Source organism: Sordaria macrospora, chromosome 6 (assembly GCF_033870435.1).
Source record: "Sordaria macrospora chromosome 6, complete sequence".
Classification (NCBI taxonomy): Eukaryota; Fungi; Ascomycota; class Sordariomycetes; order Sordariales; family Sordariaceae; genus Sordaria; species Sordaria macrospora.
Genome location: NC_089376.1, coordinates 2698232 through 2721939, shown reverse-complemented (window position 1 = coordinate 2721939; position 23708 = coordinate 2698232). Strand labels below are relative to the sequence as shown.

Genomic DNA, 23708 nt, shown 5'->3' with positions numbered 1-23708 from the left:
GCTTGGTCTCCAAACACTCTTTTATTCCGACGTCGACTAATGGGCTGATGATATGACCAACTACAGAGCACGCCTATTCCGGCCATATCATCTCGAGACTTGCTCTGGGCCCGCACCAGACACTTGCAGAAAAGGATGCCTCAAGATCTCTTCAAGTGTCATCCTTTGTTCAGGGAACCACTTGAAGATACTTTCCAAGAGATCCAGAAACATGTCCACCTTCTCCTTCGGCAATCCGCTCCCCATCACCTCCAGATGGAGCGGGCTCCATGCCCCGTCTCGCCTATGCTCTTTCCTCCAGTCCCTTAGCTCCTTGTACCTAAGGAATCCAACATGCGCCGGATTAGACGGAAACACGGTATTTTTCCCTTTATGCAGCTGCTTCCACGCATTTCGATATGGTGCGGGGATAGGGCCAAGGAAGAATTCCATCTCGGCCAGCACGTCGGTATCGGGGCGTCTGAGGACCGAATTCCAGGTGTTGTCTCGGAAGGCAGTACGCCCCATGTATATCTTGACCATGGAGCAGCCCAGCGCCCATATGTCACTTTCCATGCTCGTGCATCCGTACTGGTGTATGATGCACTCTGGCGCCTTATAACTGACGGGAATCAGCGTCTTGTGTACCAGGTCCCAAGAGTGGTGCCAGGCTGCGCCCATGTCGATTACGGTCGCGCGAGGAGCCTGGAGGCCTGGTTGTCCTACGAGGCCCACGTCTAAGTTTTTTCGAGCCAGAGTCTCCCAGAGTGCCTCGACGTCACACGTTGCCGGAAAGACGATGTGATGTGGCTCTTTCATTGCCGTGGGATTCTTCAGCTCAACTGCTTTCGGCTGGCCATAAACTTGCAAGATTTCGCCTTGACTAAGTTTATCCAGGTGAGGTAAGTCAAACAGGATATTTGCCGGCCGAAAGTCCCCATGGGCGATTCCCATCTTATGCAGCTTCTGGAGAGCCTCTGCGATCTGTCGACAGGCAAACCGGCTGGCGTAATCGCTCCCGTACTGCGAGCACAAACCCTCGTCGCAAAGATGGAGAATCCCCTTATTGTCCACCCTGGGGCCCAGCAAAGGCAGCACGGAGCAGGTATAAGTCGCCTTACCGTCTTTTCCTCCCCTGATGGGGAACTGTTCGTACGGAATGGCGACCTGATACTCAGTTAGCGCTTTTTCGGGGGTGATACCCGCACGCTTGAACTCCTTCAAAACGCGAAGGTCGTTGTCGGCAGTCCCTCGGCTATGCATCTTGATGGCTTTCCATCTTGAAGGAGCATTTGCGGGAGGCTTCGTGTCCTCGACCAGCCAGACGGTGCTGTAGGTTCCATGCCCGAGCTTGTTGATGACACGCAATATCTGGTCGGCTTTCTTTGATCCGATCTCCGTATTGATCTGTACTGGAAAGAATCGCCCTGATGAGTAGTACTTAGGGTCCTCTATGTTGCCCTTGACAGTTTCGTCTGCGGTGATTATCTCCACCTGGATTTTGGCAGGACTCTCTGAGCGAGCGGCACACATCGTACTGTAACGGGGCCTGATATTCTCGCGGAGTAGTTTTACGGTAAGCCAGCCGGCGAGGCATAGAGCAAAATGCTAATTGGAACACACTATAGCCCCTTCAAATCGTTCTAGGCTCAGAGTGCTTTTAAGTTGAACCCAGACAATAGTCCAGTCCGTACCTGAACTCCGTTCACGTTCCAGTGTCTGCCAAGCTGTCTGGCCTGGTATCTTCACCTACATGAGATGTAAGTCTCCCACATACCTGCGACACTTCTATATCTTTCTTGAGACCTCTTCAGCGGCCCTCTTTCCGTTCCTGGCATCTTCTCTCTTGAATGTCTTCCGGCAGCATCAAACGGCCTTCTTTGACCTGTGACGATCCACGCACACATCACGGGCTTTGTTCGGCAACTTCCCGCGTTGTTCCGTGATGCAGTCACCGACGGACTGGACACTGGTCATCATCTTGTTTCATCCCATACTCTTTATGCCCGACCTGACTCTTCCACAGAACAACCTACAGTCTTCGATCAACAGCATATGGTTTCTGGAATGCTTCCATTCGCGCATCATTCCGTGATGTGGTCGCCGATGGAATGGATACTCATCGTCGTCCTGTCTCACCTCTTCTCTTCTCTTGTGCCGGAACTGACTCTCACCCAGTTCTACAGCCTTTCATCGAACCTCCCCACGGTTTCTATGATCTTTCCATTCGCCTTGACCTCTCTTTTTGTGGAACCTGACTTACATGAACGTCACTCCACCAAACGTGTCAGCCAAGGAGATCCCGGTGGAAAAGCCAAGGGGCCAAGCTCTCTTGACATCTTGTTGATTCGAACAATATGACGTGAGCCCAGCGAGAAAGTTTCGGACGACTCAGTTTTGCTGATTAAAATCATCGGGGGTTCTGTGGCTCGTTTATTTAAATGCTGAGAGGTTGTCGTTCTTTTTGCCAAGAAATGCGAAGAACTTACACGGACGGCCAAGCAACACTCCTCCTACCATTATCGATGCTATATTGATCCATTCAAACACTTGACGAAACAAATTGAACAATTGACTAACAAATGTGATGTCTCTACAAGATGGCACTCTACCTGTAAGCATTCCTCTCTTTGATGTTTTGTTTTGCCCCCGATCTCCCCTTTCTTCCAGGTCCAAAGGCCCAAAACTAACCTCTTCTTACTCCCCACTCAGGATGAAGTCGCCCGCCCCAAGTCCGTTCCCAATGGCAGTGAATGGGCCATTTTAGGCGGCATTCCCTCGGAAGGCGTCGACATCCCCATCTCGTCCGTCTTCATCCTCCTCTTCGCCATCGCGGCCGCCTGGCACCTCTACACCTATTTCGCCATCGACCGGCGTCGGCTCCCGGCCCAGCGACACTTCTTTGCCATCATGTTCGTCGTCTTCTCGATGCTGCGCATCCTGTCGCTCATTATGCGCATCATCTGGGCCGCCTCGGTCACGGACCCGCACATCTCCGAGAAGGTCGTCGCCGTGCCGGCCCGCGCCTTCACGACCGCGGGTAACACGCTCATCTACATCCTCAACTTCCTCATGGTCCGCCGCCTGAACCGCGACTACGCCCTCTTCGGCTCGCACCCGGCCCCGCTGCGCATCTGCCGCTTCCTCATGTTCGCCACCCTGGCCTGTCTGGTCATGGTCATCACCAGCCTCGTCGACAGCTACCACGTGCACACGGGCTCCTTGGCGCAGCAAGGGCGCGCGGTGCAGCTCGCCGCTTTCACCATCTTGACGGTTCTGGCGTTCAGCCCCGTCCTCTTCGCGGTTGTCGGCCACGCGTTCCGCGACACGGGCAAGATTGCCAGCTCGCAGGAAGAAAAACGCCGGTACAAGGCCCGGCTGGGCCTGGTGCTCATCTCGGCTCTGCTCATGACGCTGGACGTCGGGTACGAGTGCGGCGTGGCGTATAGGAGGAGGCCGGTGGAGAGGCCGGCGTGGTGGCATCATCGTGCTGCGCTGTACTTGTCGGATTATCTGTTGGAGCTGTTGATGACTTGGATCTTTGCGGTGGCGAGGGTGGATGGAAGGTTTAGTATACGGAGGGAGAGGTTGGAGAGTCGCGATGGCAGCTTTGCGCCGCCGCAGCGTGTGGACTCGGGTATGACCATGGGCATGGGAGATGAAGAGGTGCGTCGTTATCATGGGCAGGATGGTGAGGGGAATGAGCATGAGCATGAGCATGACTATGATCATGGCCACGACCACGATCACGATCACGATCATGATGGGTTTTGGAAGGAGGTGCACATGGGGGCTTCTCATGGCCCGCACGTTCAGGACCGTTCGGGGAGGAAGAGGTTTGTGGATAGGATTAATACAGATGAGGATATTTTTGGGTCGGGCTAAAAAAGGTGGAGGTTATCCGGAGAGAAGAAAGGACATGACACGGCCTGGTTGCCCGTGTTTCGTGTTATGACCCGGAGGTTAGGTTTTGGCTGCAACTTTGGGAGATATTCGACTCTATAGATGGTGGACAACCTCTGTCCCACTTCTTGTGTATAAATGATGTTACGATATTAGGAAGGGAAATGTCATTGTTAGACGGTTCATGTGTACCTGTACTCACTAGAATGAATTTTATGGAGTAACAGAGGTCCGACATATTTTCAAGTGGTCAAGTTCTAAAACTTCACCGTCAATGGTCCTTCTTTTTAACGATTGGCCGACACCAATTACCAGATCAACAGAAAAGCAAAAAAGAACAAAGAAAACAGCAACGGGGAAAATGAGAGACGAAGCAACAAAAGATATGTCAAAAAGAAAAAGAGGGAAAAAAAGAATTCTTTGGTGATCATCGTGCGACGTGGGCCTGATTTGAACAGACGCTCCCGAAGGAACAAGATTTCTAGTCTTGCGCATTAGACCACTCTGCCACCACGCCATTGGTCGTTGTTGTTGAATATTAGAGCGGAGAATCCACTCTTGAAGTCGGGTGCACCAGCAGCGCGCGGCGCCTTGGGATCGCTTGAAGAAGAGGAAGACAGGACTGGTGAGATTGGGTCGGGACGGAAGAACTAAGAAAAAAGGTTGGGAAACGGGAATGTCTGGATGATGCATCTAAAGCCTTTTGAAAGAGGGAAGTAGAATTGAACTGAAGCACAAAGGTTTCTCCTCTCCATCCTCGTCGTGGCTGGGAAGGTACCTCTGTCTCTAATCCACCACTCAAGAGTTTCGTTCCACTGTGCCGGTTCTTTCGAATATTCCTTCAATGTTCTAATTTTCCATGTTCCATCGAACACACCGAACATGCCCCGTGGGGAATATCGTCTGCAATAATTGATCGTGCCTACCTACCGAAGTTCTTCCGGCATTCATCTCGTTACGGTTTCAGTGTTGTTCCGCCGTTCTTCCCCCGATTGCCCCTGTGAACCCAGAACCACGTAACCCCGAAACCTGGAAGGGAAGGCATTGCGTTGCACCGCAATACCTCGGAGATCTTGGTTGATCTTTCTGCCCTCCCTGCTTCCCTCCCACATGCCGTGAACTGTAAAACCGTACCCCGGAGGAGCTTAGCTTTTTTCAACATTCCCTGGAATCCATGAATCCATGCCATGCCCCCCTTGAACTTTTTGACCAGGGGCTGCTGTTCCAGAGTATCACCACCTTTTAAAAAGAAGAAATCCCACCAACCCGGTGCGGGCTCGCTGCCAAGACGTTGCAATTACTGCTACTGTCTCGTTTCGATGCTGCGAACACCAGGACTTACGAACACGCGAAAAGAACTGCGAGCGAACCGCGAAATGAAAGTGCATGGCAACTGCCGGTACCCATGACAGCATCAAGAGGAGCTTTGAGAGCCGGGGAAACCCCCCAAAAAAACACTCATGAGAACCGCTTTCCACAACGTAAGAACTTGGGGTTGTAAAAACCATCTTCTCCCCGGGAACAATGCGGATGGATAGATGGTGCTGTGGTCAGTCAACACATACATAATCCCACAATACGTAAAACCCAATATTGAGTTGAGACTAAAACTCGCAATGTAGAGAATCCGGGGTGCATGCGTCTCGTCTCATGTGCACTCTTGACAAGATCTGGTTGCTTTAGCCTTGCCCTTTTGGGATGATCGCAACTAGTCACTCCGTTGATGTCTTGATGCAGCGGAAGCGCAGAGACAGAGATGGGATGGAGCGTATGTAGACCGGGACTAACCTGGAACATTGGCAGTCGAGGTCCGTCGAAGGCCCCCTTCTCATGACTGACGGAATCAAGAGGTACATGGGTATCTTCTAACCCTGACAAGTGACGGAACTATAGCGCCCGGGGGCAACTCTAGACGTGTACAATACTCGAATACATCTATCGGAGTAAAAGTAGGCTACTCTTTCCCTTTACAGTTACCTGATGCCCGAGGACCGGGGGAGAAAGGGGATACCAGGATACAACCTACGACATATGTCCAGATAGACCAGACAGGGCCATGTTTCGAAGAGAACCCACCCCTCTCCGAAGCCTCAAAACCCCAAAACCCCGATCGATCATGGCCTTTCTGGGATTGGTGGAAGGAGGCATGAAACCGCCGAAAAACGAGCGGACGAACTAATTCTAGTCTATTTTGTGTGGATCATGGAAATGGGGATATCGGAGGAAGGACTGGACGGACGGAGAATGCCACGGAGGCCGTTTAGTGTACGACGTCAAACATACCTCCTTACCGACCGAAACTACACTTGACGATACAAAATAATCTTCGACATGGGCTGGGATTGGGAATGGGAAGAGTAATACGGACTTAGTTAGATAGTGTAGGTGTGGGTAGTGGGTAGTTGGACTGGAACTAGGGACCGTTCGTTATTAAAAGGGGACGACATGACGCGACCATCCCATCCAGTCGTCGATATTGAATCAGTCAAGCTCATCATCGACATCTTATCTTGAAGAAGAGTTTACCTTCAGACTTACACGACCTTCCTTACCTTCCAACACACCAGTCAACCAGTCAACCACCAGCTACCAACCACCACAATGTCCCTCAACATGAAGACCCTCTCCCTCCTCGCCGTGGCCTCCATCGCCTCTGCAGCCACAACTAACACAAACCTCCAAACCACCTTCCCCAAGCCCTCCGGCACCACCAACCTCGCGGCCGTCAAGACCGTCGCCGCAGGCGGCAGCTTGGACGGCGGCATGTACCAATGGGACCGGTCTCCTTCCACCTGCAACGACCAGTCCGAAGGCGGTGATGCTGATGCCGTGTTCATCCTGGAGGACGGCGCGACGCTGAGCAATGTGGTGATTGGCCCGAATAACGGGGAGGGCGTGCATTGTTTGGGGAAGTGTACTTTGAATAATGTGTATGTTTTCTTCTTTCTTTTTTTCTTGTTCGTTTCCCTTCTTGGTCATCCCTTTTTGTGCCTTTATCAACGAACGAGCATTAGCTAATAATGATGGACGGGGGAAAACAGCTGGTGGACCAACGTCTGCGAAGACGCCGCCACATTCAAGCAATCCTCGGGGACCTCGTACGTCAACGGCGGCGGCGCGCGCGGCGCCGAAGACAAGGTGTTCCAGCACAACGGCGGGGGTACCGTGGCCGTCAAGAACTTCTACGCCACCGACATCGGCAAGCTGTACCGGTCGTGCGGCAACTGCGCGACGCAGCACGCGCGCTCGTCGACTTTTACCAACGTCCGCGTCGAGGGCGCCAAGGTGGTGGCCGGTGTGAACGCCAACTATGGCGATACGACTACCATCAAGAACTCGTGCCTCAAGGATTCGAGCATCTGCTGGATTTACCAGGGCACCAGCAATAATAGCAAGGAACCGACCAAGATTGGAAGCGGACCTAGCGGGACCGCTTGTGTTGCTTCGGCTGTTAAGACTTCTGGTTGCTGATTTCTGGTTAAGAGGGAGGGAAGACTGGTCGTTGGAGAAATTAGTGTGGTGTCATCAAGAGGGGAGGCGAGGAGTTGTACATATCGGGGGACGTTGATGGCAGCATGATGTTGATTTTTGTGTTTCAATTCCTTCAGAATACCAGCGGGTCTCAAAATGCTGTGCACATGTTGTGAACAGTATTGGAGGCTGTATATAATTTCTCGTTTGGAGTACATACCAATTTGAAAAGCAAAGGTGACTGCAGGAACACCCACCCAGACCTAAACACCTTACTGTAATCCGCAATAACTGGTATCTGCTTCCCGATGATGAGTTCGACATCTTGCGCTTGGGCGCTTGAACTCCTAGTATACTGTCTTTTCCCTCTCGGAGTACGAACCCGCCCCATGCCATGTGACCTTTTTCCCTAGACGCCGGATTCTTGCTTGCCATGTTGTAAAAAGAACCTAAAAATAAGTAACATGTACCATGGTCATCAAACAATCTCATCGTGTGACATATCAGGAGGCGGCCAGTGGGACCATCTACCATGCCCGGCCTGTACGGCACAGAGCAAGCCCATGTATTTTGTGGCCCACAGAACCGCAAAGTGCAATAACAACAGGGAAACGCTTGTCTTCCAACCTACAATCGTTCCCGCCCAATAGTACTGCTCATTGTTGTAGGCAGGAACAATGTCAGAAGTGACCCTGACCAGGTGCCCATCATGGCCGTCCAACTGGTTTCTCTGGTCGTTTGCTTGCTCATTGCTGCTTGCTCGCCTACTCCCGGGAGAGACCCCAAGCATGGCATTGCTCTCTCTTCTTGGTTCCGGGTTCCCAGCCGGGTTCAGTAGGTCCAGGATCGCCAGGGCAAAAACTGACGTCAGAACACCAAGATTGGAAGCATATGGCCAACAGGTCCACGACAGTGAGAAGATCTTGATTCCCAAAAAGGCAAGCCTGAGCAGCACTTCAAAGGAAAGCCCATTTGCCGCCAGCCACCTCCCAGCGTGATATTGTGTTAGCACTGCGCGGTGCTTCATCTGCTCAAGCCGGGTGCTGGGCGGGGGCATGAGCAAGGGGGTTGTAATGGCTGGCGGAGAAGGCTGCGGAGGGACGACGCTGCCGTTCCGAGAGACTGGCCCGAGTCCAAACCTGGGGCTTTGAGGCTCGGGCGACGAGGGTACATGGTCACGGCTGCGTGACAGCGTCAACGATTGGGACTGCGTACGCGTGTGGTGGGGACGATGATCGGATGCACCATTTTGGTGGGTATCAGATACTGGCGTGTAACCGTCGACTGACAAAGGAAGATCCTCGTCTGGAGATGAAGACACTTTGGCATGTCTGTGGTCTGCTGGCGGAGGAGTAGTCAGTGAAGGCGCATCCGGGGAGGACGGGACGGGTGACTGACCTGGCACAGGCGTGCTGGGAGGCATGGGGGAATCTAGGTCTTGTATCCTCCGCCCAGCTAGGCCAATCGAAGGGATAGAACCTGTAGATGGACTTCCCACCCCGTCTAGACTTGACTCATTCTTCATGACACTCAAAACCTCATTGGCACTCGGACGCTCGGCTGGGTTAATAGCAAGAAGCCGCTTAAGCAGCTGATAGAGCCTGGCGGGGAGGTCAGGGCGCTCGCGTCGTTCATCCTCGAAACCTTTCCAGTCCGTGATCTCAGTACGCAGCAGATCAATATCCTCCAGCTCCTCATGGAGCGAATTGGCATTGGCGTATGGCAACCTCCCGAAACACATGAAGTAGAGGATCATCCCGAGCGAGAAAATATCGGATTTGGTGGTAAAGTTCCCATACTTACCGCTGGCATCCTTGATCAACACCTCGGGAGCACAATAGGAAATGGTGCCAGTCGACCCGGTTGACATTCGCACAGCGTTTTCGGGTTGGACCTCTCCGAAATCACTGATGAGGCAGCTGGTACGGCCACCCTCGCGATGTAGAAGGCAGTTGCTGGGTTTAAGATCCCTGTGAATGTAGTTGGCGGCGTGGAGATAGGCAAGACCGGAAGTGATATCCTTGAACAGCGAGAAGATCTCCTTGAAGGGTAACTGCCGCTGTGACAAACTAGGTCGTTCTATGAACCCCTTGGATCGACGGCGTCTTTGGGCCTTGATCTCCTCTATGGTTGGCTCCTTGAGCAAGTCGCCAATGACATAGTTCTGCAGATCACCGCCGTTACAGTACTGCTGGAGAATGAAGGCACATGCGACTTTGGGGCCGAACTTGTTGATCTTGACATCCTCAACCCACGAGAAGCGGTACGAGACCAGGTTTGGATGCGACAGTTTGGCGAGCAACTCGACTTCGACAAGCACCTTGCCCAGCCAGGCATGGTCATCGCCAACGGGCACACGCTTGCAAGCAAAGTGACCTAGGTTGCAACCATCAATCTCATGGCGCACAAGCATAACGACGCCCTTGCCACCGCGGCCGAGGGTACGCTCCTCGTGGAAAAAGGTTTCGAAATAGTTTGGGGCAAACGCCTCTTTCTTAATGCGAGTGGTCTCGGGAGGCACAGGCTCGCTACTGACGAATTCGGCATTCTGTACACCAACTTCGTTCCCACGATCGTCTATGGCGGGAACAGGACGGACCAAGCGGCGGATAGGGCTCGAGGGCGGGCGTGGGTTCGAGGGACCCTGACCATTGTGGCCGTCGCGCAACATGCGAAAGTAGTCGGGGTCGACATAGGATTCGCGACGGTCCGAGTCATCATCGACATGGCTCTCGGGAGAAGACGTTCGTAGGGGTTGGTGACAAGTGGGACATTCGTGAAGCTGGAGACCGCGGATCTCGAGGCGCTGGGTGAGGGGATCGCGGACGACAATGGCATTGCGATGGCGGCTGTAGGGGCGCAAGAAGGAAAGTCAGCGGCTTTGACTCTTTTTTTTTTTTCCAATTTTGCTTGCCGGGAGTGGCCGGGTAAGAGGAGGGGTGACATGACATGACGTACAGGACAATTTCCCGCCCTTCGCGGGGGTGGTATGGGATGAGTGACATGACTGCTGCTGCTGACTTGCTAAGCTCTCTCTGGGTGATGGTGGTGCGGTCCTCAGGACTTGGAGCTCGAGACGGAGAAGCCCATTCTGTTGATGGGCTTTAAATCGCCGTGTCGGGGCCGTAGATGGTTGAGAATGTCTTTTCTTTCTTTGTGTCTTTGTCGCTGTTTGTGGTTGCTGGTTCTTGTTGCGGGATTGGAGCTGTGGGAAGCTTCCGTCTTTTGTTGCTTGAAACTGAATCGCGAGGATGGGAATTTGTGAACCTTGATGGGAGATGGATGTGTCAAAGAAGTGGAAATTCCCTTGGGAACGGGAGAGTTTGACGGCGGGGGCGGGCCCTTGTCCTTTGAGTGCCCATGAATCCCCTGAGGAAGCTTGTCTGCAACTAGCTTTTTAGCGGGCAATTTGACTTTGAACAGGTGCGTTGCACCCAGCAAGACCCGGTGACGGAACGGGAAGTGGCGTTAGATGCTGTGGTCATCAACCCCTAACGGGTTAGAGGGGGCCAGTGCGCCTGTTAAAAGAAGAGCATCCGGGACTTACTTGTGTGACATGACGTTTGAGAACTGGCACTGCCTTAACAACTGAACTTCGTTAACAATTTCCTTCTCTCTCGGACTTTGCAATTTGCATTGTCGCATTCAGTTCCATCTCTCCCCAAACTTCAACACCATCGCGACACAGCATCTCAAACAACTTTCCTTCTTTTTTTTTTTTTAAAGTCTTCAGCATTTAATTGCATCTACATATTCCTCTATTTAAGTGGGACTATGTATATCCCCTACTGCGCTGCCGGCAAATGGCCCGTCTCTTAACCCTGCTGGTGCAATATCTACTTACCTCTACCGTTCCAGCAATGTCTGGTTCCGATGCGGATAAAGTCATGATAAGGCTCGGCGGGGGCCCGGTGGTATCCTGATGCCGTCTTGTCCAGCCGTACCACCACGACCTCGACAAACACCCTCGATCTTCCCGTCTTTTGCGTCTCTTGGAAGCAGATCGTCAGATGCGCCGTCGCACAACAGAAGCGCCACGATATCCCCTCGTCCTCATCTGCGCCGCCCTCCTCTGAACTGGTGCGGCCGCATATCCAGTGCCATTGGCCTGGCTCCCCGGTCCAAAGTCAGGCTGTCCTCCCAAGCTGCCAAATATATCGCCAATATAGTTGGTTGGCTTGATTCCCGTTTGGAACGTCTGCTCCCAGCCCTGTAGAATCCCTCGAACAATCTCGGCCCCCGCCTTGCCTAGGTTGGCCACCGCAGTTGAGAAGCCGTTCTGGTCCTCCAGCAGGTGCTGGTATGCCGTGACGTTGGGCGGGGGCCTGTCAAAGTCTGATCCGGTTCGAATCACAAGCACGCGGGAGAAGTCGACGAGGCCTTGGATGGCGCCGCGGACGAGCACCTCAAGGACGGCGTTGTCTTCCTGTGCCGACATGCAATACTCGCCCGTCCCGTTGGTCCACACTTGCGAGACCGCCTCAAAAGCCTCGCTCAGCAGAGTTCCCGTGTAGTACACATCGCTGGTAGCTGTGTCGCATTTGACAACAGTCGGCAGTTCAGTCGCAGCAGCATACTCGGCGCCGGCCTCCCTGTACTTGGCTCGGTACTCGGCCACTGCCGGTGAATCGGACAGCTCCGCCTTTTGCGCAAACCCATAAGCTGCGTCTCTCAACGCATCGTTGACTTCAAACACCTCGGTGCCATAGATGCTGGCAGGGTATTCGCTCGGTCCCTCGGTGCCGTAAGCAAAGTATCCAGTGCTAAAGTTGTCGGGCTTCTCGCGGGCATCTAGCTCGTACTGCAGAGTGACCTGGATGACATAGCGTGAGAGCGCAACACCGCCGAGTGTCGAATACTTGGGGTTGACACCAGCAATGCCCCCGACGGCAAAGTACGTCTGGGTGAGATTGAACTTATCCGAGAGCACCAGCGCCATGGCACTCGCTGCCGCGTTGATCTCCCCCTCTCCGGCTGTCAATTGGCATACAGAGTGATCCGCCGTGCACAGTACCTGAGGGTACAGCATGGACAACCCGGGCATGTCGATCTTGCTGTCGTTCAAGTTTCCGGTTCCCGATTCCACCATGCTCGTCTTCCATGCTTCCGATTCCGGCTCAAACTGGAGCAGGCGCAAGTTAGCACGCCATCCAACATGTTGGGCCGTTGTTCTTCTTCTTGCCACTCACCATGCTAATTATAAAAACCTTGGGCGCTATTATCCCCCCATTTCCGCCGGTGTAGTTCTTCTGGCGAGGAACGGCCACGGCCGTAGCTGGACCAAGGTGGCAGAACAACTGCAGGGCAATAGTTGCCCAATACGAGAGACACCTCATGATGAGGGATGAGAGCAACAAAGTGAAGTTGACGATTCCAAGAAGTAACAAAGAAGGAGCACCATCTCCTATATGCACAAGACAGGACAGGAGTGCGAATGGATGACTGCGTTTCCTACTCCACCTTCTCATGCCACTGTTCATGTAGGTTCGGCCAAGCTTTATGGATATGATCGACGATCATGGCAATGCAATGCCGGCTGAGCTTATCAAGCAGGATTCCACGAAGTTGGGAATGCAAGGCGTTCTTACAAAGCCGTCCAATCCCTCGGGAGTGCTTCTTATTCAACGATGCTGAGTCTGTTCTGCGTGATGACCGCTTCTGTCCCAGCGGCCACGTACCATAGTCATCCGTTCATAAGTTTCAGCCTGTCGTTGTTTTTCCCTTCTTTCTCGCCTCAAGCTTGAGATTCAAGCTCCCACCTATGTAGGTATGGACTGACTCAGCTCAACTCAGCTACGACCAAGCGGTGAGAATGACACGGAGTAAACGCGGGAACTAGTCACGCGAACCGCCATGATTTTCCGGGAAGCGACCCGGTAGCTAGGGAATCGCTGGTTGATCGGCGAAGAAACTGGGATGATGTCTACTTTTCATCCAAGCTCAACCAACGATGCAACGCACTTCTGGGCAAGCGTTCGAACACCGATTGACCTTGACCACAGCTCGATCTTATGAGGATCAGCATGCCCTGTAGTGTGGGTATTTGTTTTCATTTTTGGTATCTTCAGCCCGGATCTTAGACACTACATCTATTCAAGTGTCCCTCCATCATGATTCAACCCTCCATGCCGCGTTCACGATGGCGTCATCAGTCCACCACTCTCATCGTCAACATCAACGATTCTACAACCTTTATTCCCAATCTCTATGACTAGCACCCTTTCACCTCGCATTGTTCGCCCTCGGGATTGTCGGTGCGGTCCAACTCCACATCACTGCAGATACACCAAAAGTGCTTCGGTTGCCTTGACTGAAAAGGTAGCCTGTCCACCAGAAACGGATGTCGTCTCAAACGTCTCGGTCCCGCTTATGGCACAAGATCCATCACCAAACTGCTGCCCTCCAAACGACGGAGGACTTCCTTGATCCACTCTGGACGTCGCGCTCACTCCCGTCAACCTTTTCGCCCTTACCGTCGAAGAGGTCAAGCCAGTCAAGGTAAACGACTGGGTGGTTCTTGTCCCGCTGCCGGCGTAATAGTCAGAGTTGTACAAAAGCACTCTTAGTGGGAGCCCCTTCGAACCGAACGTGGCATAGGCCGCATAGTTGGTCGAACCGCTATCCAAAGCCGTCAGGTGGCTCGCGCCGGCCATCAATGCTACCGCTGCGTACGCCCCGTAGTACGGAGCACCCATGCTGTATCGGCCCCAGAAGCAATACTGGCAGTTGCCGACGGTTCCGTGATGGAAGTACGTCCTCGACATGTTGCTATAAGTAGCGCGGAGGGCGTAGTCCATGGTCCATAAACCTGCCCCAAATGTTGGAGAGACTCCGGCTGCTCCGCCGCCGGATACTGGAAGAACAATCATCATCAGTTAACTAGCCAAAGCTTTCTCTAGGGAAAAGGGTGCGTGCTACATACCCGAGTTCGTCTCGCCAAAGACGTACTCCTTCCCGACCCCGCGAGCCGCAGCTATGTCGGCGTCAAATATGTTGAGGTTCTTCGAGATGGTCGAATGCGTCATGAGACTCTGAATGCTTCCACCGGGGTAGTTATGGTGGGCGTAGTGCCGAGTATATTGCTTCACCGTTGCGTTCTCGGTGGCTATCAGCTGCGCAGCTCCCCATTTGGGCGGTGCATCATTCCAATTCCCCGCCTGAATGATGTTGTTCCTACCAACCGCGCTGCCGACGCGAATGTTCCAGTTATTCTGCGATGCGGCGTCCGTGGCCGGAGTCCAGTTGACTCCGGATGTAATCGGTTGTCCGTCTTTGACCCAGTCTAGTTAGACAAAGAAGACAAGACCCTTTGTCAGCAAACGCCTTTCAACATAGAGGTATCCAACATCCATAGCGTTCAGTTTCTCTCACATTCAGGTTCATTCCCCAGCTCAATCGCCAGCAAATTCTTCACCTCGGCCACAGCAACCTTGGCCGCAGCGATCGTATTATCGATATTATTCTTTCCCCTATTCAGCCCCACCACCACACTCCCTCCGTACGTCCCCGCCAGCGTCATGAATTTCGGGCCAAACGTCAACACGGAGGGTGCGTCCTTGGCGTCCGCCACCGAGTATACGACGTAGGCGGACGTCTTGGAGTCATATTGCGCTCGGTCTTGCGTCGTTCCGCCGATGCGGATGGGCGGCCAGACGCCCGTCAGGGACTTCCAGTTCGCTAGACATTGCTGGGTGGCGGTCACGTTGGTGAAGTAAGAGGGAAAAGCGAAGAATTCGAAGGAGATGCCGATGGGCGAGGGGTCAAGGGGGGCGTAGGCGTAGCTGCCGGTTCCGACTTTATTGGGAACGGTGAAGGTGACTGCGCTGGAGCCGGGAAGAACTGCTGCTGTGGTTAGGCAGAGGACTGAGAAGGCTGTTGTCTTCATGGTCGTCCAGATTTTTAGGGATTCATGGCTTCTACATAAAGGAACCTAGAAGGTTTGGGGGATTCCTCGCTATTTACATGGAGATATCCGAGGTTCGGAATCGGACACCACCCATGTGCACCCGCCCGATCGAGGAACTTCGGTGCTTTAACCGGCCGATGCGACGCCAGACAGCCACCAGGTATTTCTGTAATGGGAAGTAGTTTTTCCGTCTGTCACGATTGAATACCAGGACGATCAATTCCCTGGTACCACGACGAGCGGGATAACACATTGTTTTATGCTTGGCACCAGACGCGCGCGCCCCGATGGTCCTTGTTTGGTAGTGTACCAAACTTGGTCGTGAAGACAGTTCGCAAGCCAGTTGCTTACCTCAGTTTGTTACAGTATGTAAGTTCTTTGGTTCGGGTTTTCACTTCGCATTACACCATGTTTTGATCGTAATGCTTTGCTTTACTCTATCAGGCACGTCGTGGTCACGAGCCACCAGTCACTTGGTCGATTACTTGCACTTTTTTTTTTGTCTTGACTCTTTGCATTATGCTCTAGTCTATATGTAGTATGTCTAGATGCTCATGTCATTCAGTCCAGCCATATTCTAACCATATTCTAACCATGCTCTATCAACCTCTTCCTCTTCATCTTCCAAACCCCTCTAGAGTTAGTCTAAAGCCTCTGAACAGGTTGCATAAACCTTTCTACCCCCTCCAACAATCTCACCATCTCCTCCCTCAACTCCCTCCCCCTTCTAACACTCCCCTCACAAACCTCCGCTACATTCGCCGTCGATAGCTCCCTCAGCACCTGTCTCGCCTTTCCAACAGGATAAACATCACAACCAGCCAACTCCTGAACCGTACTACTACACTCCTTATTCTTCCTCTCAAAAGCCACAACAAGCTCACCCATCCCCTTCCTCTTTTGCACAAAGGTCTTGAACAGCTCACCGATCTTCTCATCCGCCTCCCTAATCTTCTTACACAACTCAGCACACCGATTAAGCGGCCTTTCGAACTCCCGCACGAAGAAAGCGTGCCGCTTCACTGCCGGCTCCTGTTGGTGCTGCTGCCGAAGAGGTTGGAACGTGGTCGCGCACGCCTCGGCAAGTTCTAAAAACAAAAGTTCCATAAGCTCGGAGACTTCGACGATGGTTCTGTCCAGTGTCAATTTCTGCTTGTGGATCTCGTCGGCTGTGGAAAGGAGGGAGGTTCGGGCTTGGGAGAGACTCTCTTGGCTGCCCCTGGCTGGGATCGGCGGCGTGGTCAGGGTCAGGGACTCACTTTTTTTAGAAGGAGCTGCGGGAGCTTGGGGGGCTTGGGGGGCTTGGAGAGGAATAAGCAGACTCAAAGGGTGATGTTCATGAGTCACTGACAAGCTGGGACATTCAGACGCGTTAACACCGCTATTTATGTTGCCTGCGACGTCGCTGGAGTGCAACTTCCAGAGGAGGCAGGGCATCGTTTGTTTGTAGGCTACGCAGCAGCAGCTGTTCTTGTTGTTGATGTGTGTGGGGCAGATAGCGAATTTGTGTGGGGGTTGGGTTTTGGATAGGAATTCGTCTGTTGTTAGCCTTGTAGGGGGAAGGTTGAGAGCGGCGACGATGGAGGAGGAGGAGAGGTTGGAGGGGTTGGAGGCCGCTTGAGCTTCGGGGTGGGAGAAGTGGATGATGTTTATCTGGCACATATTGAGTGTGAGGTGTGTTTGTTTGTGTGAGTGGGTGTGGTTTTTGGTTGGGGAAATGTTCTGGTAGCTGAGACGGCGTTGTTTACCTTCGTGTGTTTCTTGTTTTTGAGAGTATCCGGTAAGTCTTAGTAGTATGATATGGTCCAAAGTCTTTGGTGATGAGGATGGAGTTTCGAAGCTGACAACATGGAAGGTACCTCTAGGGACCGATGGCCATATATATATATATATACCTGACTCGGGAGGTCTTGTCCATCGTGGACTCGAATGTGAACAACGTATCTGGATCTCTGGTAGATCTTTTTGTTAACTGTCACTATATGCTCACGAGCACTTGTTGCTGTTGTTTTGGGCTTTGACCCGGAAGACTTCCGATCCACTCGTTCGAGTTCCCGTTTTCTGAAAGTTCTTTGTTCTTCTTCTGGGTTATCCTCGCCCAAAGGACGGGGAAGGACATCCGATCGAGTCAGTTGAGTACAATCTCATTCTTCTGGGTCTTCTTTCGGATAGTTCCTTGTTAGGGATCTTGCTTCCGAGTTCCGGCTTCTGCACCATGAGCCTTCCCGGGAAAGTCGTCCAACTCCCGCCAGTTAAGGACAATCCCATTCTTTTGGATCTCTTTCGAAAATTTTCTTTTTCAGGGATTCGGCTTCCGAGTTCCGACCATTGTTCGTCACCGGCCCTGGAGTTGACCGCTGTGGCTCGACGTACTCTTCTTCCGCTCTCCGTCAGGAACATTGTAAGCAGCGCCAACTTTTTCGGGGAAACTGCGTTTTATTTTTTGACCACTGCCTGCTTGAGTTCTGCTACTGTTTTGGAGATAAGCTGCTGGCTGGTTGTATCACCATCGGGTAGAGCTTTGGCCACGGGTATCAAGCTGGGTCTCCTCCACGAAGACTAGGTAGGTATGTACACGCAATTGCCGACCAAGTCACACCTCTGGTGATTATACATGTTGGGCACAAAGGCCAAGGCTCTGCATATTACCTCCCACACGGTGAATCTTGGCTCGATTTGAGTAGAGGTATGCTGAGAGAGCTGACGTCCCCAGGGGCATCTTCCACGTTCTTCCAAGATCGAGTCAAGGGATATGACCTACTTTATAGGTATCTACCCCAGATCATGTGTGACGCCCAGCACTATACACCACTTACCATATTTAATCTCGGGGAGTCGCATGGCGTCGTATGCACCCCATATCCAGCTATTCTCCCAACTGGCTCCCTTCCGGGCTTTTGTGGTAAAGGTGCACTTTACCCGGTTCCTGTTAATAGCTGTCTTTAACCGCCTGAATGGCTGGCGCGGCAACATCACCACGTGCCATACCATAGAAGTGCCGAAGGACGTTCTTCAATCTAATCTGGTCTGGTCATGATAGGACGAGACGAATGATGAAGAGATATATGAACCACATCACCTTTCCTTTGGGGTTCTTTGGCCACCTACCTTGGCCAGACGTCTTTCCACCAAATCCTGAATCGCAGAGTCATTGACCTCTGACCCCTGATCGACGATAAAAGGCCATACCCGAAAGAACGCCAAAAACGGGGGAAGCAGAGCAAAATGAAGCTGAGCACTGCTCTCGTATTGCTTGTCGCAGCTATTGCTGAGGGCCATTGTGAGTCCATCAATTCCCGGTCTCTATGCCTTTGTTTTCTCCTTCCTCTTCCCCAATTTCCAAGTCCGCCCAGGGCAAGAACCTCAAGGCGGGAGGTGCGGGTGGTGCTGCGCTGGAACCCTCAAGTGGGACGTTGAGGTATATAAGTTTGTAATATGTCTCTTTTTCAATATGGGAAGCCCGCATGGCTCAGTGGTAGAGCGCATCACTAGTAATGATGAGGTCGTCAGTTCGATTCTGGCTGTGGGCAAGATGCCTTCTTTTTATTTTTTTGCTTCTTTTCTTTTTGCTTCTCTTCTTTTTGCTTCTCTTCTTTGAGCGTTCCGAGGTTTGAAGGGGGGACTCGTATTCCTTTCTTGTTCCCGATTTCCATTTTTGTCCCCTCATCTTGCTTCTTTCATCATACACCATCTTTCACTTTTTATCCATTCACATATCCCGCGGGCGGTCCTTCCTGGCTGTCGCGACCCAGACCGTGAGGTCGCTCGCACCTTCCTTCCCCAGACTGGTGATCGGAGGGTGAACAAGAAGGAATGATTGAGGGCAGTTGTGGGAAAGAGCGAGCAGTGCGCATGCGCCATACCAGTCAAACACCCGACTGACACACATGGAACAACACAGACACCTTTCCAAGCGTCGCCAACTCCGCCGACTGGCAATACGTCCGAACAACGGCCAACTTCCAAAGCAACAGCCCCGTCCCCAGCATCAGTACCGACGCGATCCGGTGCTATGAGCGCGACGCCGGCAAAGGCGCTCCCAGCATCCTCAACGTGACCGCGGGCCAGACGCTCAACTACAACGCCAAGGCGTCCATCTCGCACCCGGGACCCATGGCCTTCTACATCGCCAAAGTGCCCACCGGCCAGACGGCTGCGACGTGGGACGGGAAGGGGAAAGTCTGGAGCAAGATCTACCAGGATTATCCGACTCTGGGGGGAAGCATGACTTGGCCTTCGCAGGGTATGTATTTCCCTCCTCTTCTTTGTTTTCCATGTCCCCTGACTCCTGAGATCATCATCTAACGAACGCCCTCCTCCCCACGTGCCCGCGTACAGGTCAAAAATCCATCGGCGTCAAAATCCCCCAATGCCTGCAAAATGGCGACTACCTCCTTCGAGCCGAGCACGTCGGTCTGCACAGCGCAAGCTCCGCCGGAGGTGCCCAATTTTACGTTTCGTGCGCCCAGATCTCGGTTAGCGGAGGTAGCGGAAGCTTCAGCCCGCGCAACCAGGTCTCGTTTCCGGGCGCGTATCAGGCGACGGATCCGGGACTCATGATCAATATCTACTATCCTGTGCCCAAGAGTTATACGCCGCCCGGGCCGGCGGTTGAGAGTTGTTAGTTGGGTTGAGGTTGGGGCGCTCGGGGCTTTTTGAAAATATGGCTTCGGGATGTCCACCTGGTGATGACTTCATCTCCCGTTAGAAGGATGGAACGAAACGGGGTGAGAGGAGGAGCATGTGGGTGCAAAGGGCGGAAGAGATGCAAAGGGAGAAAGAAACAAAGAAAAGCAGTGTAGGTATGCGAAGGGCTCATGAAGATATAACGGAGTGTACCGCTGGCTGTTTGTCATCGTAGTCCACGACCTCGTACGAACAACAAACACAGTACATACCTTCAATCCAAACCCTCCTCCTACATAACCACATTCTCCCACACCAGCATTCAACAATTGGCGGTTAACAACCGCCCGGCTAGCTCAATCGGTAGAGCGTGAGACTCTTAATCTCAAGGTTGTGGGTTCGACCCCCACGTCGGGCTCAATTCCCGATGTTTCTGATTCAGAACAACATCTTCCTTTTTTTTCCCTTTTTTTCCCGTGTGCGTCGGAGAATTTTTGTCTCAAACATTTTTTTTCATTTTTTTTCGCTCATCATGGCCCCACCCCACATGCGCTCCGCTTTGGAGACCCACTTGCCTTTTTGGTTTGGCGAGTCAGATTTCATTGGTGGATTTTGTTGCAGAGCTCAATGCTGGTTTGTCTGTTAGCTGGAGACCTCTGGTCAACCTTCCTAGGTGTTTTGATACCTGATCCATCCGATTTATCCTCGAGAAAAAGCGTAATCTTACTTGGTACATACCATTTTGGCTCTCCCTCATACTTATTCAGTTCATTCACAGCCATCTATTATGTTGTTGGGAGGTTTGGGACCGTTTACGATGCTTTTTGTCTTCTGCCTTAGGAGTACCGGGCTAACACAACACCCAGCGTTAGTTTGTGTTTGGTTGCTTCTGTCACTGAGGCCAAACACCAACTGGAGGGAACAACAATTGTGTTGACGCGGGAGGTCTGAGAAATGCAAGCAATTTGATTTTGGACCTTGCGGTCGAATGTCTTGATCTTCAAAAATGCGGACGGACCTCTGATGGCTGTGCCGTACTGAACGGCGGATGGCGTCGGATATCGCGCCGGCAGAACACCGAATCCCCAAAAAATGAGCAACAAAAAAAAAGAAGAAAAAAAGAGAAGGAAACGAAGAAAACACATAGAAGCATTCAAGCTTCGAGTCAACCTATCCATCCACAATAACAATCCATGCATACGCAGTCCCCGCTCTCTAGCTTCGATATTTCCGTCTAAACAGCAGCCCACCTAGTAGCAGCCGTCGTCCCCGCTCCTCCCTCTCCCACCTGATCATAAGCAACAGTGACAGACATAGTCTGCATGATCCTCCCATCATTGTCATGTCTCCTTCCTCCTCCCTCCATATCATCTTCTGTGTTGCCGTTATTGCTATCCGCCTTCTTCAGATCCTCCTCGCTCTCCTCCTTGGCATGCATCGTAAACCCATACTGATCGACCTTCTTCCTGTTCCTGGACATCTCGAGGGCGTCTGGTCCACTTCGCTTGCTTTTGCTCATCCCGGTAGTGCCGTCGGCGTAATGACCGCCGGTGGCGTCGTCGCTGGAGCCGGTTTTGTAACCCTTGGATCGCCAAATTTTGCGGCCTTTGGCTTTTTCGACGAGCGGTTGGAGTAGGGGAATGCAGGCGGCTATTATTATTAGGTTGCCTTCGATTCTGTGGGAGGGAGGAGAGATGGTTAGCTGGTATTTTTCTCTTGGTGAAAGAAACAGGAGAGGTAAGATATGTAGGCAAGTAGATAGATGGCAGGTGGCAGGTACAGACGGTACTTACGAGGTCCAGTATAAAGGATCGCAGAGATCGTCTGCGGGCGGGTGCCTTGTTAGTTTCTCATCTTGTTGAGCAGGAACAGACTCTTTCCCTTTGGGAGTGGGTGCCTGGGACTGGGGCAAAGCTTACAGCTAACATCTTGACTGGACAGAGTCGACACGCCAGTTGCCTTAATGATACCGACAGCGCCCGATCTACCAGCACGTTTTCATGTCAGTCAACATAGATCGAGGCGTAAGGCAGAAACACCGCCAGATGTACCTACACAAGACCCATACCGAGAGCACAGCACAGAGCTAGCTTCTTTTTGGTATGCATTTGTAGCTTCCACAGTACAACAGCTGGGTAGATGGCCAAGTAGAAGTCTAGAAACGCGGAGCATGCTGTGTAGATTCGGTAATGATGTGGTTAGCCATGGGTTTCTCTGTTGGTGCTTTTTGAGCTAAACATGACCAACTTACTGCTAGCCCAATAAGCCAACCCCTCCAACACACTCGGAGCAAGACAGTTATGAGGCAATTTGAGAGTCCAAAGCGCGTGAGTCGGCGTGCACTGCAAGAGCAGGGTCATGACCATGGCCGTGAGTGACAGGCAGCAGATGGTGCCCATGGACCACAGGATGATAGTGTGCAGCCGGCTAGGCGCGAGTAGTCGAACCAGGAGGGCGATGACAGCCAGCTTAGGGAAGCCAAGCGTTTCGATTCCGGGAAAGTAGGCCGCCATCATCCACCTGATGGTGTTTTCCTTTTGCTCGAGGTCGAGGTCGGCAAAGTGTCGACCATTACCCCAGGAGACGGATATCGTTACGAATATGTTGGAAAGGACGGCGCAGAACTGTGAGGACATGGTTAAGTCACGTCAGTAAGACGGCTTTTCAAAGCGTCGTGAACATTCGAGGGATAATCGGGGGGCGTGAGTGTGTGTGGTATACCTACACACGAGAATACAACGATGTAATCATCGGCGGCGAGCCTGTCGTGCACGACAGCTCGGACGTAGAGACGAGCGCCGACGAAGAGAATGGCGAGTACCGTAAATATCCAGCACACCGCAATCATCATCGGCCCTTTGTCGTCCATCTTGCCTTGGTGGTCGGAAGACCAATAGTGGCTGTACCTAGTGGTGAGGATGGAAATAAGTACACTCGAGAGAACAAAAACCGGTTTACACCGAAAAGCTCATTACCGCCAACGGCTGGTTTCAAAATTAGAGCAGATGAAGAAATAGATATCGAAGATGAAGATGGATGGCATGCTGCAGAACGACACTTCAATTCTAAATGATTCGCCTCCAGAGTTCAGGATTATCAACTTCTGGAGTAACGAGACCTGTAGCAAATCTCAGATAGACAGGTAGGAATCGGCCACCAAATGCCGGAATTCTCGACATTTGAGCCGAATAAAAACCACAAAGGGCACAAAAAAGCGGTACCCGAGCCAAGAGGCTGGGAACTTCTCGAACATCTGGCAACGTTTGCCAACATGTCTGTTACAAAATTCGTACTGGGTCAGTTGCAGGAAGCAAATATTGTGATACCACCTTGACCCAAGCCCTTGGGACTTGAACTCTTTTCAAGTCTAAATGCAGGTGGCGTGCAGGCCTGCCACGCCCTCGGTTATGGCATTCTCGTCCCGATGCCTCGTCAACATGGGGACGTTGACTCCAGCGGCAATGACCTGTCGTAAAATGACATGGTTCCTTGCACAACAATGGATGGGCGTTGAGTGGCCAGGTCAGAACCCCTTTTCAGCGAAAGAAGCAAAGTTCAAAGGTTAGAAACTCTCCGTGGTGCTCGACAATGTCTTTGTCGGCCGAGACAGGCCGAAAACTCGGGGTACGGCGCCCGTCTTGAGACTGGTTGGAACGAAGCTGGACGAAAGAGAGCGTTCCATGGGTCAATATGATCCAGTTCGTTGTATTCTGGATTAATGAGATTTTCCTTTGATGGGAGAGATGACTCTAAAAGCCAGAGTTGTTGGTGATGTCTCAATATGGCAATGACCAGGGAATGAGTGGTTGATGGCTGGGAAGTT

General features: G+C 52.3%; 9 protein-coding genes and 3 non-coding genes across 12 annotated transcripts; 5 read left to right on the top strand and 7 right to left on the bottom strand.

The window, feature by feature from the left end:
• Positions 1-87: 87 nt before the first annotated feature.
• Positions 88-1906, bottom strand: SMAC4_03572 (uncharacterized protein; the record flags this gene model as incomplete). Its single annotated transcript, XM_003351219.2, has 2 exons — positions 1101-1906; positions 88-692 (listed from the first exon to the last, which is right to left on the bottom strand). The coding sequence occupies exons 1-2, from the start codon at positions 1510-1512 to the stop codon at positions 88-90; spliced, it is 1017 nt and encodes a 338-aa protein (XP_003351267.2). The 5' UTR covers positions 1513-1906.
• Positions 1907-2457: 551 nt separating this feature from the next.
• SMAC4_03571 (uncharacterized protein) lies at positions 2458-4108 on the top strand. The gene is made up of 2 exons (XM_003351218.2): positions 2458-2593; positions 2692-4108. Exons 1-2 carry the CDS (start codon positions 2567-2569, stop codon positions 3862-3864), a joined length of 1200 nt encoding a protein of 399 aa, XP_003351266.1. The 5' UTR covers positions 2458-2566; the 3' UTR covers positions 3865-4108.
• Positions 4109-4317: 209 nt separating this feature from the next.
• On the bottom strand, positions 4318-4399 carry SMAC4_14005. Its single transcript has one exon. It is a non-coding gene; the product is annotated as a tRNA-Ser (tRNA).
• A 1108-nt stretch (positions 4400-5507) lies between these two features.
• On the top strand, positions 5508-7353 carry SMAC4_03570 (uncharacterized protein; the record flags this gene model as incomplete). Its single annotated transcript, XM_003351217.2, has 2 exons — positions 5508-6812; positions 6924-7353. The coding sequence occupies exons 1-2, from the start codon at positions 6484-6486 to the stop codon at positions 7351-7353; spliced, it is 759 nt and encodes a 252-aa protein (XP_003351265.1). The 5' UTR covers positions 5508-6483.
• Positions 7354-7491: 138 nt separating this feature from the next.
• SMAC4_03569 (uncharacterized protein) lies at positions 7492-10758 on the bottom strand. Its single transcript, XM_003343880.2, has 2 exons — positions 10312-10758; positions 7492-10202 (listed from the first exon to the last, which is right to left on the bottom strand). The coding sequence occupies exons 1-2, from the start codon at positions 10356-10358 to the stop codon at positions 7832-7834; spliced, it is 2418 nt and encodes an 805-aa protein (XP_003343928.1). The 5' UTR covers positions 10359-10758; the 3' UTR covers positions 7492-7831.
• Positions 10759-11359: 601 nt separating this feature from the next.
• On the bottom strand, positions 11360-13546 carry SMAC4_03568 (uncharacterized protein; the record flags this gene model as incomplete). Its single annotated transcript, XM_003351215.2, has 2 exons — positions 12543-13546; positions 11360-12475 (listed from the first exon to the last, which is right to left on the bottom strand). The coding sequence occupies exons 1-2, from the start codon at positions 12831-12833 to the stop codon at positions 11360-11362; spliced, it is 1407 nt and encodes a 468-aa protein (XP_003351263.2). The 5' UTR covers positions 12834-13546.
• Positions 13547-13625: 79 nt separating this feature from the next.
• On the bottom strand, positions 13626-15306 carry SMAC4_03567 (uncharacterized protein; the record flags this gene model as incomplete). Its single annotated transcript, XM_003343882.2, has 3 exons — positions 14725-15306; positions 14276-14635; positions 13626-14206 (listed from the first exon to the last, which is right to left on the bottom strand). Exons 1-3 carry the CDS (start codon positions 15236-15238, stop codon positions 13626-13628), a joined length of 1455 nt encoding a protein of 484 aa, XP_003343930.1. The 5' UTR covers positions 15239-15306.
• A 598-nt stretch (positions 15307-15904) lies between these two features.
• Positions 15905-16921, bottom strand: SMAC4_03566 (uncharacterized protein; the record flags this gene model as incomplete). The annotated part of the gene is made up of 2 exons (XM_003351213.1): positions 15905-16517; positions 16611-16921. The coding sequence occupies 2 exons, from the start codon at positions 16919-16921 to the stop codon at positions 15905-15907; spliced, it is 924 nt and encodes a 307-aa protein (XP_003351261.1).
• Positions 16922-18717: 1796 nt separating this feature from the next.
• On the top strand, positions 18718-18789 carry SMAC4_14004. The gene has a single exon. It is a non-coding gene; the product is annotated as a tRNA-Thr (tRNA).
• Positions 18790-19160: 371 nt separating this feature from the next.
• SMAC4_03565 (uncharacterized protein) lies at positions 19161-20190 on the top strand. The gene is made up of 2 exons (XM_003351212.2): positions 19161-19502; positions 19598-20190. Exons 1-2 carry the CDS (start codon positions 19373-19375, stop codon positions 19882-19884), a joined length of 417 nt encoding a protein of 138 aa, XP_003351260.2. The 5' UTR covers positions 19161-19372; the 3' UTR covers positions 19885-20190.
• Positions 20191-20230: 40 nt separating this feature from the next.
• SMAC4_14003 lies at positions 20231-20303 on the top strand. Its single transcript has one exon. It is a non-coding gene; the product is annotated as a tRNA-Lys (tRNA).
• A 522-nt stretch (positions 20304-20825) lies between these two features.
• SMAC4_03564 (uncharacterized protein) lies at positions 20826-23040 on the bottom strand. The gene is made up of 6 exons (XM_066089973.1): positions 22611-23040; positions 22137-22509; positions 21941-22058; positions 21805-21869; positions 21679-21709; positions 20826-21561 (listed from the first exon to the last, which is right to left on the bottom strand). The coding sequence occupies exons 1-6, from the start codon at positions 22752-22754 to the stop codon at positions 21120-21122; spliced, it is 1173 nt and encodes a 390-aa protein (XP_065947528.1). The 5' UTR covers positions 22755-23040; the 3' UTR covers positions 20826-21119.
• Between the last annotated feature and the right edge of the window lie 668 nt (positions 23041-23708).